Source organism: Notechis scutatus, chromosome 3 (assembly GCF_049901735.1).
Source record: "Notechis scutatus isolate UNSWTSFEM ecotype Mainland chromosome 3, rNotScu1.2, whole genome shotgun sequence".
Lineage (NCBI taxonomy): Eukaryota > Metazoa > Chordata > Lepidosauria > Squamata > Elapidae > Notechis > Notechis scutatus.
The window spans coordinates 184,639,149-184,655,569 of NC_142011.1; the positions used below are offsets into that span (position 1 = coordinate 184,639,149).

The 16,421-nt window shown below is 36.4% G+C and overlaps 1 protein-coding gene across 6 annotated transcripts in view; it reads left to right on the forward strand.

Moving 5' to 3' along the window:
* Nucleotides 1-16,421, forward strand: part of CPQ (carboxypeptidase Q) — a 162,086-nt gene that overhangs the window by 84,731 nt on the left and 60,934 nt on the right. For all 6 annotated transcript variants that reach the window (XR_015748984.1, XR_015748983.1, XR_015748985.1 and 3 more), the window contains exon 5: nucleotides 12,248-12,359. Coding sequence is in view for 3 of the 6 variants with exons in the window: in XM_087962030.1 (XP_087818156.1) it covers nucleotides 12,248-12,359 (112 nt within the window). In the remaining 3 variants the exon portion in view is untranslated. The remainder of the gene's footprint in view (nucleotides 1-12,247; nucleotides 12,360-16,421) is intronic.

Here is a 16,421-nt window from a genome sequence, read left to right on the forward strand (position 1 = left end):
GATGAATGAGCAGATTCCCCATCTTGCAAAATACACAGCGCTATTTTCATGGTATAATTTGAACATTTAGACTGGGACCTGTGGAGGCTATAAAGAAATTTGGCAAATTTTGCTTGGTTACCTTCCTGAGAAAATGACTATTAAAAACAGGAAAATGGAAGGAAGAATTTAAAGCATGAGGATGAATAGCCTTGAAGAAAAAAGGAACTGCAAATATAAAGCAGACAGTTGTCTTTTTATAAGTGTGAAAGGGTCACTTAATGAAAGTAATAAAGTACAAGTGTTTATGTTCCCTAGTGTTAGTAGTGTTAGTATAACGGAAGAATAGAGGAAGTGCTATCAATGGACATGCAGAATTTGAGGGCACCAGGGCAGCCCCCAAAGTAAGGTCACCCCCTCACCTAATCTTATGTAGCATTCTTGGCCTAAATGTCATATAATAGTTTACATTACCTTTGTAATTTATTGCATTTCCTTGTAAGAGCATATAATTTGGTCTCTTCAGCATTTCTTTAACATGAGGTCCAGTGTTCTCTTAGATTTATGCATGCCAGTAAACCATATATGTGTTTGCATTATCTACAAATCTTTTGGCTCTTTATTTGGTGGGCTTTTTTCCCATGACTTAATAGTGATATAAACATCCCACATATGCAGCCCTCAACTAAGTTCAGTATATTACACCAATTACTTCTTAACATCTGTAAGATAATATTCTTCATTTTTAGAGAGGTTAACACAAGTTGTCTTTGTGTCCATGTGGTTATGCTTAACAGCTTCTATAACTGTCTCTAAGAATTAACTGTTTCCCCAGAGTTGCTAGGAATTCAAAACAATTATTTCTGATGTGTATGGCTGATCTTTTTTGGGAAAAGAAGACAAAACATTCCCTGTAAACAACAAAAGAGCAGAAAGTTCAGATTTGAGGCTGCTCATTTCAAAAACATTATCCTATCAAAAACATTGGTACTGTGAAAATATTTGCAAAATCAAATTTGCACAAAAATGTGTACATTTGAGGAAGTTGTACAAAATATATTTATATGGGAAAACCATATATAAAAATTTAGAATAGAATAACAGAGTTGGAAGGGACCTTGGAGGTCTTCTAGTCCAACCTTTTGCCTAGGCAGAAAACCCCATACCATTTCAGACAAATGGTTGTCCAATCTCATCTTTAAAACTTTCAGTGTTGGAGCATTTACAGCTTCTGGAGGCAAGTTGTTCCACTGATTAATTGTTCTGTCAAGAAATTTCTCCTTAGTTCTAAGTTGTTTCTCTCCTTGATTAGTTTCCACCCGTTGCTTCTTGTCCTGCCCTCCGGTGCTTTGGAGGATAGCTTGACTCCCTCTTCTCAGTGGCAGCCCCTGAGATATTGGAACACTGCTATCATGTCTCCCCTAGTCCTTCTTTTCAGTAGACTAGACCTATCCAGTTCCAGCAACCGTTCTTCATATGTTTTAGCCTCCAGTCCCCTAATCATCTTTGTTGCTCTTCTCTGCACTCTTTCTAGAGTCTCAACATCTTTTTTACATCATGGCAAACAAAACTGAATGCAGTATTCCCAGTGTGGCCTTACCAAGGCGTTATAAAGAGGGCCTGTCTTTCCCTGGAGTTGTTTCTCTTTCCTTGAGTAGGGGGGGAAAAGTAGATGAACAACCTGGAAGACAGAAAAGGTTTCCACCAGTTTTGGCTATGGCCCACTCCATTGATAGCTTTGCTGTGATGGGAGGAAAAAAGTCACTTTTAGGTGCTTTTCTCAGTTGCTAAAGCATTATGCCATTTTGTTTCTATTAGTTCAATAGTTCAAAGCCTTTATTATCATTGCACATTATGTATACCAGAAAATTGGGTTAGCCTCTACTGGTGCATACAAGAATATATTGAAAAGAAGATGGGAAATAACTCTTATTCTTGGAAAACACCAAATATCATATTTAATAATTTACCTGAGGATGCATCATTAGCATACTGTAAAGCATACAGGACAGGAAACAGAAGTATAGGAGAAATGGGGGAAAACATACACAAGAGGAGTTGTATTATACATTGAATCTCTTCCTGTACATACAGTTGCATGCTTCAGTAGGCATGGATTAATCCCTTGGCACTTTGTTGGTTTTCTCATTTCTTCGTTCTGGCAAAATTAACTATATGTTACATATATTTTATGGTTGTGTCTCCTTTTAATAACATAACTAATTTCAATTGCGCTGATTGAGGAAATGCATTTGGATTATATCATAATGCCTTAAATTTCCCATGTGATGATGAGAGAGGGAAGTAGTTGGAAAAGTGGGAAAACTGATCCACTTCATCTCTTGCACACATAAACATAGACACTACTGAACATAGAACCTTTTTTAATCTTTCTGACAGAAATAATTGCTGCTCTATGCTATTCCTTCACCAAGAGGCTATCAATGTAATTAGAAATGCTAAGGCAACAATTTACAAAGCCAACATTTCACGCAAGAGAAAAAGTTGTCCATCATAACAATCTACGTAGTACGATTCATAATATTCATATTTGATTGATCTTCCTTACTGAAACATAATAGTTTCAAGCCCTCAGCTGTGATGCTGGAGTTTGCATGGAGAACTGGCTAGCTAAAAAATTAAAATTATGGATTTAGTCTGATCAGACACCTATGTTATAAGTGTTGCTCAGTAAAATAAGTAAGAGCAGGATTTTGGGTTGTATTTCACTCTTTACCACAGCCATGTGATAAGAGTTGAAATGATAAACTAGCAACCTAAACTAGGAAAATAGATATCAATTTTGCAGATGTTTTGGCAACGAATCAAAGTTTCTAAACAACCTTCAAAGCTATGACTATATCAGGTCAGCACTGCAGTGCCTGTAGGCTGATAATTTCCAGTTTCCAGAAATGTATCGATATACTTAATTAAATTACTTTTTAAATAATTAATTCTCAAAGGGCAACAATCTTACACAGGATTGTTCAAATCTATTGATCTTTTAGCATCTTGCATGAAATCTTATGAAGTTTGGAGAGGCAATGCTAAAGTTATTTTTGTGAACTGTCTAAGAGATTTGCTGATGAAATATTTGCTGATATTTTATTTATTTATCAGTCACATTTAGAAATTGCCCATCTCCCTCACAGAGGGACCCAGGCAGGTATACAGGTAAAATGTTTAAAATATATAAAATGTTAAAAACATAAAAACCAAATCTAAAAATCTAAAATAGGGCAAGAATAATTAAAAATGTGACATTGCAAGGCAGTTAACCAGTCCCATGGCTGTGTGCAGCTCTATGATCCCCAAGCAAGATGGCAGAGCCAGGTGTTTCGATATTTTCTAAATAATGTAAGAAAGTTGGTGATACATATTTTATTGCAGTTGAGTGTCAAACTCCCAGCCCATGGGCCGGATGTGTCATGTGCTCACCACACCTACGACCAGTTTAGGGAAGGGGGAAAATGTCCCAATACATCACATGATGCTGCCATGACGACGTGAGTTTGACACCACTGCCTTAGAAGTATATAGTGTTTATAAACAATTTGGGTAACAGGTTCTCAGACAGACGAACTTCCAAATATAGTGCCTTTTATCTTGTTAGCTGTCCTAAGATGAAGCCTAACAATTTTGTCCAAAAGTGTTCAGCCTCTACAGGACTGTGACATCTGCCTTTTCCTATTGTATAGAATGATTCAGTTGCTGTAAAAAAATTTTATTTTGCTTTCTGAAGTTTCCTATTTTCCACATCACTTTTTAAATTGAATTTTCATGTAAGAATCTTTTCTTTTTCTTGCACAAAAGGGCATTTCATGGTTTTAGGTTATTCCATTTCAAAGCGTTTTTAGGCATTGTTGAAAAGAAATAAAATAGCTTCCCACCTAATTATTTTAAACTCATTTTCATCCTGGTCACACCTGTTCACTTTGCTTGCCAAGGCTGATAACATTTTCTTCCACTTGTAACACTTGAAACTGTAGCTGAAAATTAGGTCTTTTTTTTCTCTTTTACCCTTGCTATTCCCAAAAGAAATATGAATTTCAGAACTTCAGATCTACTGAAATTTGATAATATAAAATGTGGACCAGAATATGTCAGTCTTTGCAATTTAGAAATGCCCAACAACTGTTTCTGTTTGACTAGTCCACCCCCACTCCATGCATCTGAACGTCATAGAAATATGTTTCTATGGGACAAGGAAGTCCCATCAATAGTTCTCAGGCTCTAGAAAGGGGTCTAGAAAAGGCTTGAGTACCAGGTTGGAGACCATAGAACAAGGGTCTTCAGACTTGGCAAGTTTAAGATTTGTGGACTTAAACTCTCAGAATTTCTTGAGCTAACATGATTGGAGGAGGAATTCTGGGAGTTGAAGTCCACAAGTCTTAAAGCTGTCAAGTTTGAAGACCCCTGCCATAGAAACTTATCCATAGACATTCAGTCCCCCATTCACCAAATTCATGTGTCCAACCATACTTATGATTTATATACTGTACATTTATTTATTCATACACACACATACACGCATGCACGCGCGCACACACACAGACACACACACCATTTAAAAACAGAGAGTGAGATGGAGAAGTCTATTCTTTTGCTTCTTTGTGATCCTAATTCAGAACATTGGAGGTTTTACTGCTATCACCCCAGCAAGCCTGCTCAAGAGGAGTAATTTCTCCCATTACAATTGCTGCCCTTACCACTACTAGGATACACATAATCATATTTAATTATTATTGCAATTAACTACAAACAACAGGATGAAAAAGTAGCAACCATGGTGCATTGGAAGATCTGCAGGAAATACCATTCTCCTGCAAGGAAGAACTGGAAGGACCATAAAACAAAGGAATAGAAAATGAAGAAGGGAAAGTGCTCTGGGACTTTAGAATTCAAACAGACAAGCATCTGCCACACAACATCCCAGACTTAACAACTGTCAACAAGAAAAATAAACAAAAGTCGGAATAATGGATGTTGCTATACCTGGAGAAAGCAGAATAGAGGACAAAGAAGAGCTGGAGAAAATCACAAAATATAAACCCCTACAAATAGAAGTAGAACTGCAGCAAAAGAAGGCAAAGATTGTACCACAAATAAGAGGCACTTTTGGTGCAAGTCCAAATCACGCAGCACCATTGGCATTGCCAAAATCACCATCTGTGAATTACAAAAGGCAGCTTTACTTGAAACAGCTTACATTGCGCAACAATACCTTTAATATTATTAAACAACAACACCTGCCTATTCCAGGTCCTTGGATTTTATATGTGGACTTTATATGTGGATAAAAATGTCAGGTCCAATCTAAGCACCTGAGTGACTGTGTGGGTGTTAATTGACTTGATAGCATTTCATCCAGTGAATTTAGACTTGATGGTAAGGGTGATGCATTTGTCCAATCCAAACTCCATTGCAATATGATGGCTATATATATGGACAGTATTGAGAGCAATTCTTTTTCCGAAGGTGTTTTTACATACAGCTTCAGATCATCCATGTAAAGAAGATGGGATATCCTGGCAGATATTTTTGATATTTGATGACAATGGCCTAACTTGCTCAGTGTTGTTAACAGGAAAATCACTGCAATGACCAACAGTAGTGGTAACAGTGAGTCTCGTTGAAAGATCCCTCTCTTGATAGTCATCCCTCTCAGTCTATCGTTAACCAGCAATCGTGTCTTCCATGATGCCATTGATCTTTGAACAAATTTTCTGATGCTTTCACTAATTGGATCCTGTTATTTCTAAGCACTTGATTATCCGATTATTTTTTATTATTATTTATCGCACAGTCAGCCAGATGTTCAGACTGGGTTTGACATTTTTGTCTACCTATCGATAGGGATAGGCAAATCTGGATGTTTGATGGAGTTAAAGGTATCGCCACAGAATGTAAGCTGTTCCAAGTAAAGCTGCCTTCTGCAATTGATTGATGGCAAATTTTTCAATGCCTATGGTGTTCAAGTGGTGCTCCAGTTGTTTTGGGACTGTACCCGAGGTGCCTATTACTATTGGTACTACCCTTGCTTGCCTTTGCCATAGTCATTCTATTTCTATTTGTGGGTCTCTGTATTTTGTTATCTTCTCCAGTCCTTTCTCTTCTATTCTCCTGTTTCCAGGCACTGCCACACCCACTATCCAGACTTTTTTGTCTTTCTTATCCACAACTGTTAAGTCCGGGGTATTATGTGGCAGGTGCTTGTCTGTCTGGATTCTGAAGTTCCAGAGCAATTTAACTTTTTCATTTTCTGTGACTTTTTCTGTTTTATGGTCCCACCAGTTCTTGCTTACAGGCAAATGATATTTCTTGCAGATCTTCCAATGCACCATTGGTTGCTACTTTGTTGTTGTTATTTATTATTATTATCCCCCTTAGTCTCTTACAGGATGCCATCAAATTATTGTGAAATTTTAGAGTTCTATAGAACACAGTTTGAAAAACATTCCTGCAGAAAGCAGTGGATTATTCTCCTTAATGGCATTCAATACACTAGCCCTAAATATTTATCTGTATAAAATAACATTTCCATCCTTTAATGGAACTGTTTTAATAACATTAGTTTCACCTTCAGCCAACTTTAAAAGCATCCCTGCATCCCTTTCAAACTGTTAAATAATTTCTCTTTCCTTGGGACAGGCAAATAATGAGCACATCTGAGTAGTTCAAAAAGCCAGGAATTAACCTTAGCCTTTGGGGGCTATATTCCAATGAGTAGATTTTATAAAATGTGTTGCCTTTGAAATAAAAAGTGATAGGATCCATGAAGTAGGATGGCCTTGAATCCATGAGCATCCTTGCCCAACTTGGATCAATACTAATACAAGGGGAGGGGAAATGACTCTTGGCAAAGGTCTCCTTGAAACTGAGACTTGCTTGTATCCCACCTGTGCATTTCCCCAAGTCAAAAAAAATCTTTATATAACAGAAAAGGCAAAAGTAGTATATGTGATAGTACATGCTTATTAATAACAAGAGAGGTCTTGTGTATTTCTGCTTTCTCTTTCTGCTTATAGCACTGGATCCAACGATGAGAAATGATGCGCAGAGTGTAACTCCCTGTTTGGTATCCTGTTGCTTCTGTCATAGTATGTTCCTAGAGACTTTTGCAGACAGCTATTGTATTTTCTCATGAATAGCAGCAAGTGAAGAGAAAGGTCCTTTGAGGTTCTTTAATAGACATCAATATTAGAAAATAATAACCTTTTGTCACAGTAATCAATAAGTTCAAGTAGAACCCATATATAAAATGCAGACCCACTATTATTCCTGCATATTTCCTTTGGATTTCTTTCATGGCATGTATAATAAAAATTCAGCACATGACTTGTACTATTGCTTCTATTTGTTTGGTGTAATCTAGTTAGGTTTGGGCAGACAATAAACTATATACTTTCTCACATGAAAGCAACGGAAGTATTTTTACTAAGACACTGGTAGAAAAATGAGATACACAAATAGGATGAGACAGTATTTTTGTAATACATTTTTATTAATCAAATCAGAAGATATAAAACACTTTTTACTATAATATTTTTGCTGCTGTTATACAGTATTGCCTAGGTATGTGGTTGAGTAGCTTAGAGAAATTATGCAGACCAGTTAAGCATTCCTTAAACCAGTGACCCAGTCCAATTTTCAATTTGCCTAATGTGTCTCTCTCTGCACTTCCAAATTTGATGAAGTAATCTGGAGGGAGGAAATCATAAATTAACATAAATGATGTTATAATATTCCCACTATATTTATGGATTGCTGTGAGGAATATATTTTTCCTGTGAGAATTTTATGCAAACTGGTAATTAGCAGACAATTAATGATAAATGCAACTAATTAGATGCTGTTAACTGATAAATGAGTTCTAAAATGATGATTAAAAATAGTGAGAATATTAAATAAAGTCTAACTATTCAAGGCATTTTTAAAAATATGTAGCTTTTATAGGCAAGGAAAATAATTATGCTGGATCCTCCATCTTAATCACTCTCCACAGGGTAAAAAAAGGTTGGCTAGCCTCTGTAGAAAATGATTAAGAATACTAGCGAGCCAATTTGGTGTAGTGGTTGAGGCAGCAGGCTAGAAACAGAGAGACTAGTAGTCGAACCTTAGCTTGGAATCAGCTGGGAGGCCTTGGTCTGGTCTCCCTCTCTCAGCAGTGAGCCAGTTGTGTGCAGCAGCAGCCAAAAAAGCTAATGCAATCCTAAATTGTATTAACAGAGGGATACAATCAAGATCAAGGGAGGTACTAATACCACTCTATAAAGCCTTAGTAAGACCACACCTAGAGTACTGCATCCAGTTTTGGTCACCACACTCTAAAAAAGATGTTGAGACTCTAGAAAAAGTGCAGAGAAGAGCAACCAGGATGATTAGGGGACTGGAGACTAAAACATACAAAGAACAGTTACATGAACTGGGCATGGCTAGTCTAGGGAAGAGAAGGTCCAGGGGAGACATGATAGCAGTCTTCCAACATTTGAGAGACTGCCAAGGAGATGAAAGGGTCAGGCTATTTTCTAAAGCACAGACAAGGAATAATGGATGGAAACTGAACAAGGAGAGATTCAACCTGGAAATAAGGAGAAACTTTCTGACAGTGAGAACAATCAACCCATGGAACGCCTTGCCCTCGGAAGTTGTGGGAGCATCATCACTTGAGACTTTCAAGAAGAGATTGGACTGCCATTTGTCAGAAATGGTGTAGGGTTTCCCGCTTGGGTGGGAGGTTGGACTAGATGACCTACAAGGCCCCTTCCAACTCTGATTATCTGTTATCTGTTATCTGTAAGCCCTAGGAACAGGGGTGGGATCCTACTGGCATAACAATTGGTTCACTTTGCGTTCATGTGTGCCAAATGCATGCTACGCACGCATGCACACTACGCAAGTGTGTGCATTACTTACAAATTACCAGCTCCAGCAAGCATTCTCCTGCTCCAGCTGATGAGCAGCACTCAGCTGTGCCGCGCAAAGCAGCTAAGGAAGAAAAAGCAGAGACTAAAGGACAGCCTAGAACCCTTGGGTGGGTGGGTGGGCCAAAGAGACAACCAGAAGATCGTGGCAGCGAACCGGTTCGGTGTCAGCTGCTCTTCGGAGCTACCAGTTCTATAGAACTGGGGCGAACTGGTAGCATCCCATCCCTGCCTAGGAAGAAAGCAATAGCAAACCCCTTCTGAAATCTGAAGTCAGGCCTCTCCAGGCAGTTGATAGGAATTAGCAGCAATTTGAAGGCACACACGCACACATGCATGCACACACACACACACACACATACACACAGGATGCGGGCAGGATTGTAAAAACAATGTGGAAAATCTCTATATACACATTTTGTCTTTCATTGCCCTTCTTTATTCTTTGTCCAGGGAACACAGTGTCTTAACTACAACACCAAACTAGCTCTCTACATTCAATGTAAGTGGACTCCCTCCCACTCCCTGCAAACTCAACCCTTCATAACATTGAAAGCATTGCAACCAGTGACTCCCGATGGCTGGCCTTCCTTCATTATATATGATGCATACAGTGTAGGGAATGAACTCAATGGTCTGAATTTTATGTCTCTCATAGAAGAGGTTCCAGGTATTAAAACTATTTTCAATTGCACTCCAATTATTGTCTCTCTTGCATTATTCAGGAAGGTATCTTTGAAAACATGGGACAATCACTTAAACCAAAGCCCAGAGATATTAACTTGCTGACTAAATTCCATGGTGTTAGTTCTTCCGCAGTTGCATTATTTCAAATCCCTGTTGATCTGATCAGCCATATCTAAATTAATCTTTCTTCCCGTATCTGCTTTTCGGGTTCTGTAAAATGTTCTCCAAAGAGGTTGATAGCTATTTTTTTAAAAATACTCATCTCATTTCCCATGCCCGCTTGTAAAGGGTGCTAAAAAAAAAGCTCACTCAACTGCCAGACTCTTATCTTTGATGTCAGGCAAAGAAATGCCTGACATCCTTCTCTGCTGAAGTGTTTAGAATTTCAGTCTCAGAATCGCTGTTTTGAAATTTCTCTTTTGTTGATCCATAATATTGTTGAATACATTATGTATCTGCTCAGAGAAGATATTGGAATGGCAAAAATAATAAAGAAGTAAGAAAATAAATATATATTTCTGGCTTCCCTAGAGTTCTTCAAAGAGAAAATTCAATGATACTGAAACATTTTATGCAAAGTTTATGAGTTCACCTGCTGTATCTGTTACTGATATATCTAATTGTGCTCCTTAAAAGCTTTTACAGAATCCTCAGCACCACAGAATGGATCATTGATAGAAAAGCCATGGGACAATAAAATACCTCTCTCACATAATGGAAAATCTGGAAAACTAACACATAGGAGCACTTTTATAGAATACCACAATTGTTCTACTCGTTGAATGTCTCTTGATTTGCTTCAGCATGGAATATGGAAATCATTATACCTAGATCAGTGTCTTTCAACATTGGCAAACTTTCAGATGTTTGGATTCTAATTCCAGGTTGACTGTAGAATTCTGGAAGTTGCAGTCCACATATCTGAAACCTACCAAGAGTGAGAAATGCTACTCTAGAGGGATTGCCAATCAAAGCAGAGAGAGTTGCTGCTAGAAAGACAAGTGGCCTAACTGAAGAAATGCAGCTTTTCTCTTTTGTTTCTCAATCTGCTAGAACTGGCCCTCTCTTGGAAACAACATTTTGAAATTTGTAGGCACACGTTTAATCCCACAGCAGACAACACCACTTTCTGATTCAAAATTGCCAACTGAGTAGTGTGACTCCTTTCCTAAGAACAAAATAATAATATTAATAATAATAATAATTCTCTATCAGGCAATACATATGCCACTTTGGTTGCCAGGGAACATCATGCTGTGTTAGTAGGGGAATCTTTCACTGTTGCTAAGAAGACATTGCTCCTCATTTAAATATAGTTTTTTTCCTATTAATTTATAAACTAACCTATAATTCATTGCAAGACCTACTAGCATTTACTGACATCTGCGTTTGATGAAACAACTCAAGCAATTTACACTTGTTCCAGATTATATACATAGCAGTTATTGCTTTGATTTTTCTCCCACTCATTACTTGGTGTTGAATAAGTGAGGTTGTTATGAAATGCTGAAATACTATAATCTTGGTTGAATTAAAGTTAACTTATTTGGAGGTAAATTAACCCCTTCCAGCAGTATCATCCAAGACTCCAGATTGTCCTGGCCCGCTCTGGGCCCTCAGTTTGTGTCATCCTTAAGGACTGATGTAAAGAGGTGAGTGAGAAAGGACAGAAAAGCACCAACTTCTGAATCAGTTTTATTTCTAAGAATATCCTTTGATCCCAAAGAGGTATAATCTTAAAGAATGAAAGAGTTGAAAAAATGTAACTAGGTGATTGAGAAGGATCTCCTCAGTTTGCCTTCTGGGAAATCAGAAATGGCATTTGCATTTTCCTTTTTGTAAATGAGCAAGTTTCCATGCCAGCTATCTTCTTTCATCATCCATGACTTTCATTCAGAATGTCAAACTTGTAAGAACTGAGAGCCAGATTTTCTTAGAAAAGAGGTGTCAGATTTTTATAAAAATCTAACAGTTGCCCATTTCAGGATCAAACACTTAGGGCAAAAGGTCTGTTGGGAAGGAAGTTGGATAAAGAAGCACTAGAAATAAAACTATGATGGTATTAAATGGGACTGCGCTTTCATGTGACTGAGGAAAGTTTTAAGTGGCTCCATCCTAATATGGAATAAATATTCTTATTTAACCTTGCCATTTCTTGAGTCTACACCAGAATTAAGCCTTATCATAACAGACCAAACCAAGTCAAATATTTAGGAACTGCTTATGAGTTTTGTATGGTTGCCTAACTCAAATCTTGTGACTGAACAATACACAAAAGACAAACATCCAGAAATGTTTTTTCAAAAGAATACATAAAAACATACAAAGTCATAAAGGCAATCTTGTTGAATGCATATAACTAAGCTGTTCTTGTCAGTGATCTTCACAATATATACCCACAAACTCAAATAGTGTAGAACCAAATCTTCGATATTAAAAGTAGTAAGTTGACGGATATCCTTTTGAAGTCCTTGGTTATCATAATTTCCCAATAGAACAAAATGATGGTCACAAAGCACATTCAATTACACTATCACAATGTTGATGTAATTGTGATTCCCATTACCGGAATTACATCTGGTGAAAAAATAACTCTATAAATATCCTTGGGATGAACTGTCTAATTGGTTTTCATATAAATATTTTTATTTCATTAGGTTGTACTAATTAGTGGACACCTAGACAGCTGGGATGTGGGTCAGGGAGCAATGGATGATGGTGGAGGAGCATTTATATCATGGGAAGCATTATCACTCATTAAGGATCTTGGTAAGTATCTATATAATAGTAGAGTGCTATAACATTTATGGCATTATCTTGCTTCTTAGATTTCCTTAACTTTATTTCTTGTAATACATTTTTCCAAAGTTTTCTTCTGGCAGTATCTATTTCTTTAGGAACTGTGGTGTTTTTAATTTTCAAACATAGCACTTTCTTATTTGTTCAATTTGTGGTTTAGGAAAATCCAGGCATCTGTGAACATTGAAAGTCGTAATAAAAATAATTCTGATAGTAGTGCAATTTTATTTGTTGAAAAATAAGAGTCACATGTTATTTGTTTCTAATCTTTTTTTCCCAGTGCCTGGTCTATGGTAACACAACTTGTAACACCTTTGTTGGCCATAAGGATAGTCTCTCAGTATAAAAAAATGTATGTGACTGTTTGTTAACAGCCAGGTTTGCACCCTATGTTTTCTTAAAGTAGTTTGATTAGGCAGTTTTGGATGATAAATTAGGCTATGGATAAGCAACTAAACATTTTTATATGAGTTGGATTATAAAGGCTATAATACCTAATGCCCATAACATATAGAAATCTATTTCTGATCTAATAGACAATGAGTAGCAAATTAGTATTATTATTAGTATTACTGATTTAACGCAAAAAGTGCAAATTTGTGTCCCTGTAATATCTATTGTTTAGTAGTGAATTACTGCAGGGCAAAGGAAAGGAAAGACTGGAAACAAACTTGTCACATGGCTTACAAATGTTAAAATACAATTGTTACAAATATGGTCACAGAAACTACTATGGTTAAACAGCAATTAAGGAATGAAATCTTTGGAGTTCTCTCACAAAATTCGCAACAGAATAAAAAGCCTGGATTAGAATGAAATAGGAGACTATTTCAGTAAATGCACAAAATGAATGGAAGTACATTCTGGTCCCAAATCCTTTTGGTTCAAAGCTCAGGGGATAACTAAATGGCCATTCAAAATGAAATATGACTGCTGGTATATGAATCTGGATATGCCTAGAGTGTTAAATATGAATTCTTGATGAAGCCTGACATATGAATTCAGTGACTATCCAAACAGGAAAAAGTAGTTTTTCATAGTTCAAGAATATAATTAAATTTGTAATCATTCTAGTTTTACATCCTCGCCCTCCCAATTTTCTCCAATCAGTCTAGAAATATTTGTCCAACAAGATTATAGTGCTCCTTTATTAATTTTTCACTAGTTACAATATTAGAAATATTTGCTACAGCAGTTGAAGAATAGGTGTTTAAAATCAAAGTACCTACAAATAAATACCATTAATAGCTCAAAATGCATAAAAATCTATATTTGCACTAAACATTTTTGTTTTTAATATGCATAATATATCATGTGCCTTTTATACTATGGCCAAATTAATAATTCGATAAATGTCAGAATCACTGATGCAGTGACTGATATTAATGATAATTGTGTATTAAGAAAATTTTGCTAGCATATAAGAAGAGGATGCAAGACTATCAACAATGATGCTTTAGTCTACAACCTCCATCTTGGGACTGACTCTGAATTGAAGCATGTAACCAGATTTTAGCACTTGCTTGCATCTTTTGCTATTATAACGTGTAGTCTGGTGAAGAGATGGAGAATTGCATCCTTTTGTGGCATTTGGGTTGATAAAGATAGTAGTAATTACAGGATTCATGCTCCTCTTATCTTATCCATACCTTAATACTGATGCAAACAGAAAGTAAAGCAATTCCATGTCTAAAATCTGTTATCAGCATGTTATAAAGCTTCCACCAATAGCCAAGACAAAAAGTTAAGAGCTGATAATTTATGGATAGAAGAGGATGTTTACAGCTGAGGATTGAACTGGGTGGCCTTGATTATCTCTGAGTTTGATTGTTTATTTTGAAGAAATTTCAGTACCAGACTAGCTAACATTATTATTGATAGTAAGGAGTCTAGCACACACTCACTGAACAGGTTGTTATACCGGTTGAATTGCACCCCTGTAATATTACAGTATAATACATATTACAGTAACAGAGAGCTTAAAGTGCCAAGTAAAAAAAGAAAAAAGGGAAGAAAAGGAAAGAGTGAAATAATGAAACAGAAAAAATATATAAAGAAGTGACTTCCAATCTTCAGTACAAGTATAAAGTTTGTAGATCTTCATCACCTATGAGGTTACAAACAGATATCTTTTCTTCCCATGAACCTTATTTACAAATAGATCCATAAGATATCAACTTTTAATCCCAGTGTTAACAAAAAATCCTTAAAGGTCCTTAAAAGTCCTTAAAAGCTTGCCAGAATAAGACAAAAACTTGTCTTATTTTATCTTTGACCAAATAAACCAATTTTGTACTTGTTCCTTTTCCGCTGAGAAGCTTAATCTTTAGTTCATTCAAATATTGTCATAGAATTGGATCACTCTTCAGTTTTTATTTTTTCCACTGCATAGGCTTCTTTGAGGTTTTGAAAAGCTGCTTTTGTAAATTTAATAAAAATACATTATGTGGGTCATTCTCTTAGTTTATCATTACCATTTCTCCTTTAATTTTTAAAACTCCATCTACTTTCTTTGGTATATCCAGTAAAGAGTTCTTATCTGGGTAATTTGCATAGCCTATCAGTTGTGTTTTTACTTTAAACATCTCTGTCTTGATCCAAAAAGTGATCACACTTTTTGATACAATAATTTTGATTCCACTATTTCTGCATCAAGCAGTAGTTGCTTGAATTGAGTCATTTTAACCCTTTTTTTGCAACCAAACTTTCCATCTGTACTGTCTCTTTGCCCTTTGGAAAGTAGTCTCTCCATTTTGGGAATCCAGTCTACATTTCACCACAATTTATAACTTTCTTGGTTCAAAATCTTATTGCCATTTATTTCAAATTCTCTAAGTTCTTACACTTATAGTTAATTTTTCTTTTCTTCAGAAAGGAAGATAGACTCATCTTTTCAAACTTCTTGTTCCTAAGTTCTCTAAAAGTTTTAGTATAGTTAGTTAAGCAATTTCCAAAACTGATTAGAATCATACCATGTCCCCCCTGGAGGGCAGAAGACATGACAATCTGAGGAACAATCTCATCCTCCTCCATATTAAGAAGGTATATATAAGAATACTGCCCAGAAAGTAGCCAAGATGTGTAAGGAAGTGAAATTTTCTGCTTGGGTTTAAAGAAGGAAAGGAAATCATAAAAGTCTGTAATTTGAATTTGAGATAATTGTGATTTATTTTTCGTTATTCTTCATTCAAGCCACATGTCTTATGCTGCATAAGGCAGATGCACGTCCATTTAAAATTTCAGCAGAATATCTCATAGGTGGTCAAAAGGAATTATTCATCATCTGTGGGTACCCTGACTATTGCAGAAAAAGTTTTTTAATTGTGTATTTTTATTTATCATGGATGAAATGTCAAGGCCAAATCATTCCACAGTACATCATTGGAACCATCTTAGAGATTCTTGCAAACTTAGTTTTATTGTGCTCGTGTTGTTGTTTGTTTGGAAAACTGCTCTAAACCTTTCACATTTCACTTACTCACACGGGCATCCAGGTGGGAAGTGTTCTTTTTGAAAAAAAAGTCATAGTTAGGCTGAATGCCACCTGCGCAAAAATCAAAGAAATAAGGCCATTTTTTTAAAAGAATCAGATTCAAACCACATTCCTCAGCCAGATGGGCATTCCTTTTCCCTCTACTACTCTGGCTTTCAACAGAAGTTGTAAGAAACCATATTTTGAGTCTGGGCTGAAGTTCCAATTCCTTAATTAAAGAGGTAATTTTACCTCAGGTCTGACTGTCCTGGAGATTAATAGCTGCAAAGAACATTCATCTTTAGAAGATATTTTCTTGGCAGCAAGGTGAGGGGATACATATCATGGTGCATCTTTAATGGAAACCAAATAGAAAATGGATAAAATGAGACGACCATACTTGCTTAATTATTTAACTTACAGAAGTGTTTTGCTTGCCTTTACCACAACCTATGAAAGGTTGTGCTGTGCTATTTTTCTCACAGCACTAGATGTAACCCAGCACTACATGCATTAAGATTCTTCTGCTCCAAGCTTGAAGTGAATGGGGGAGGCAGCTA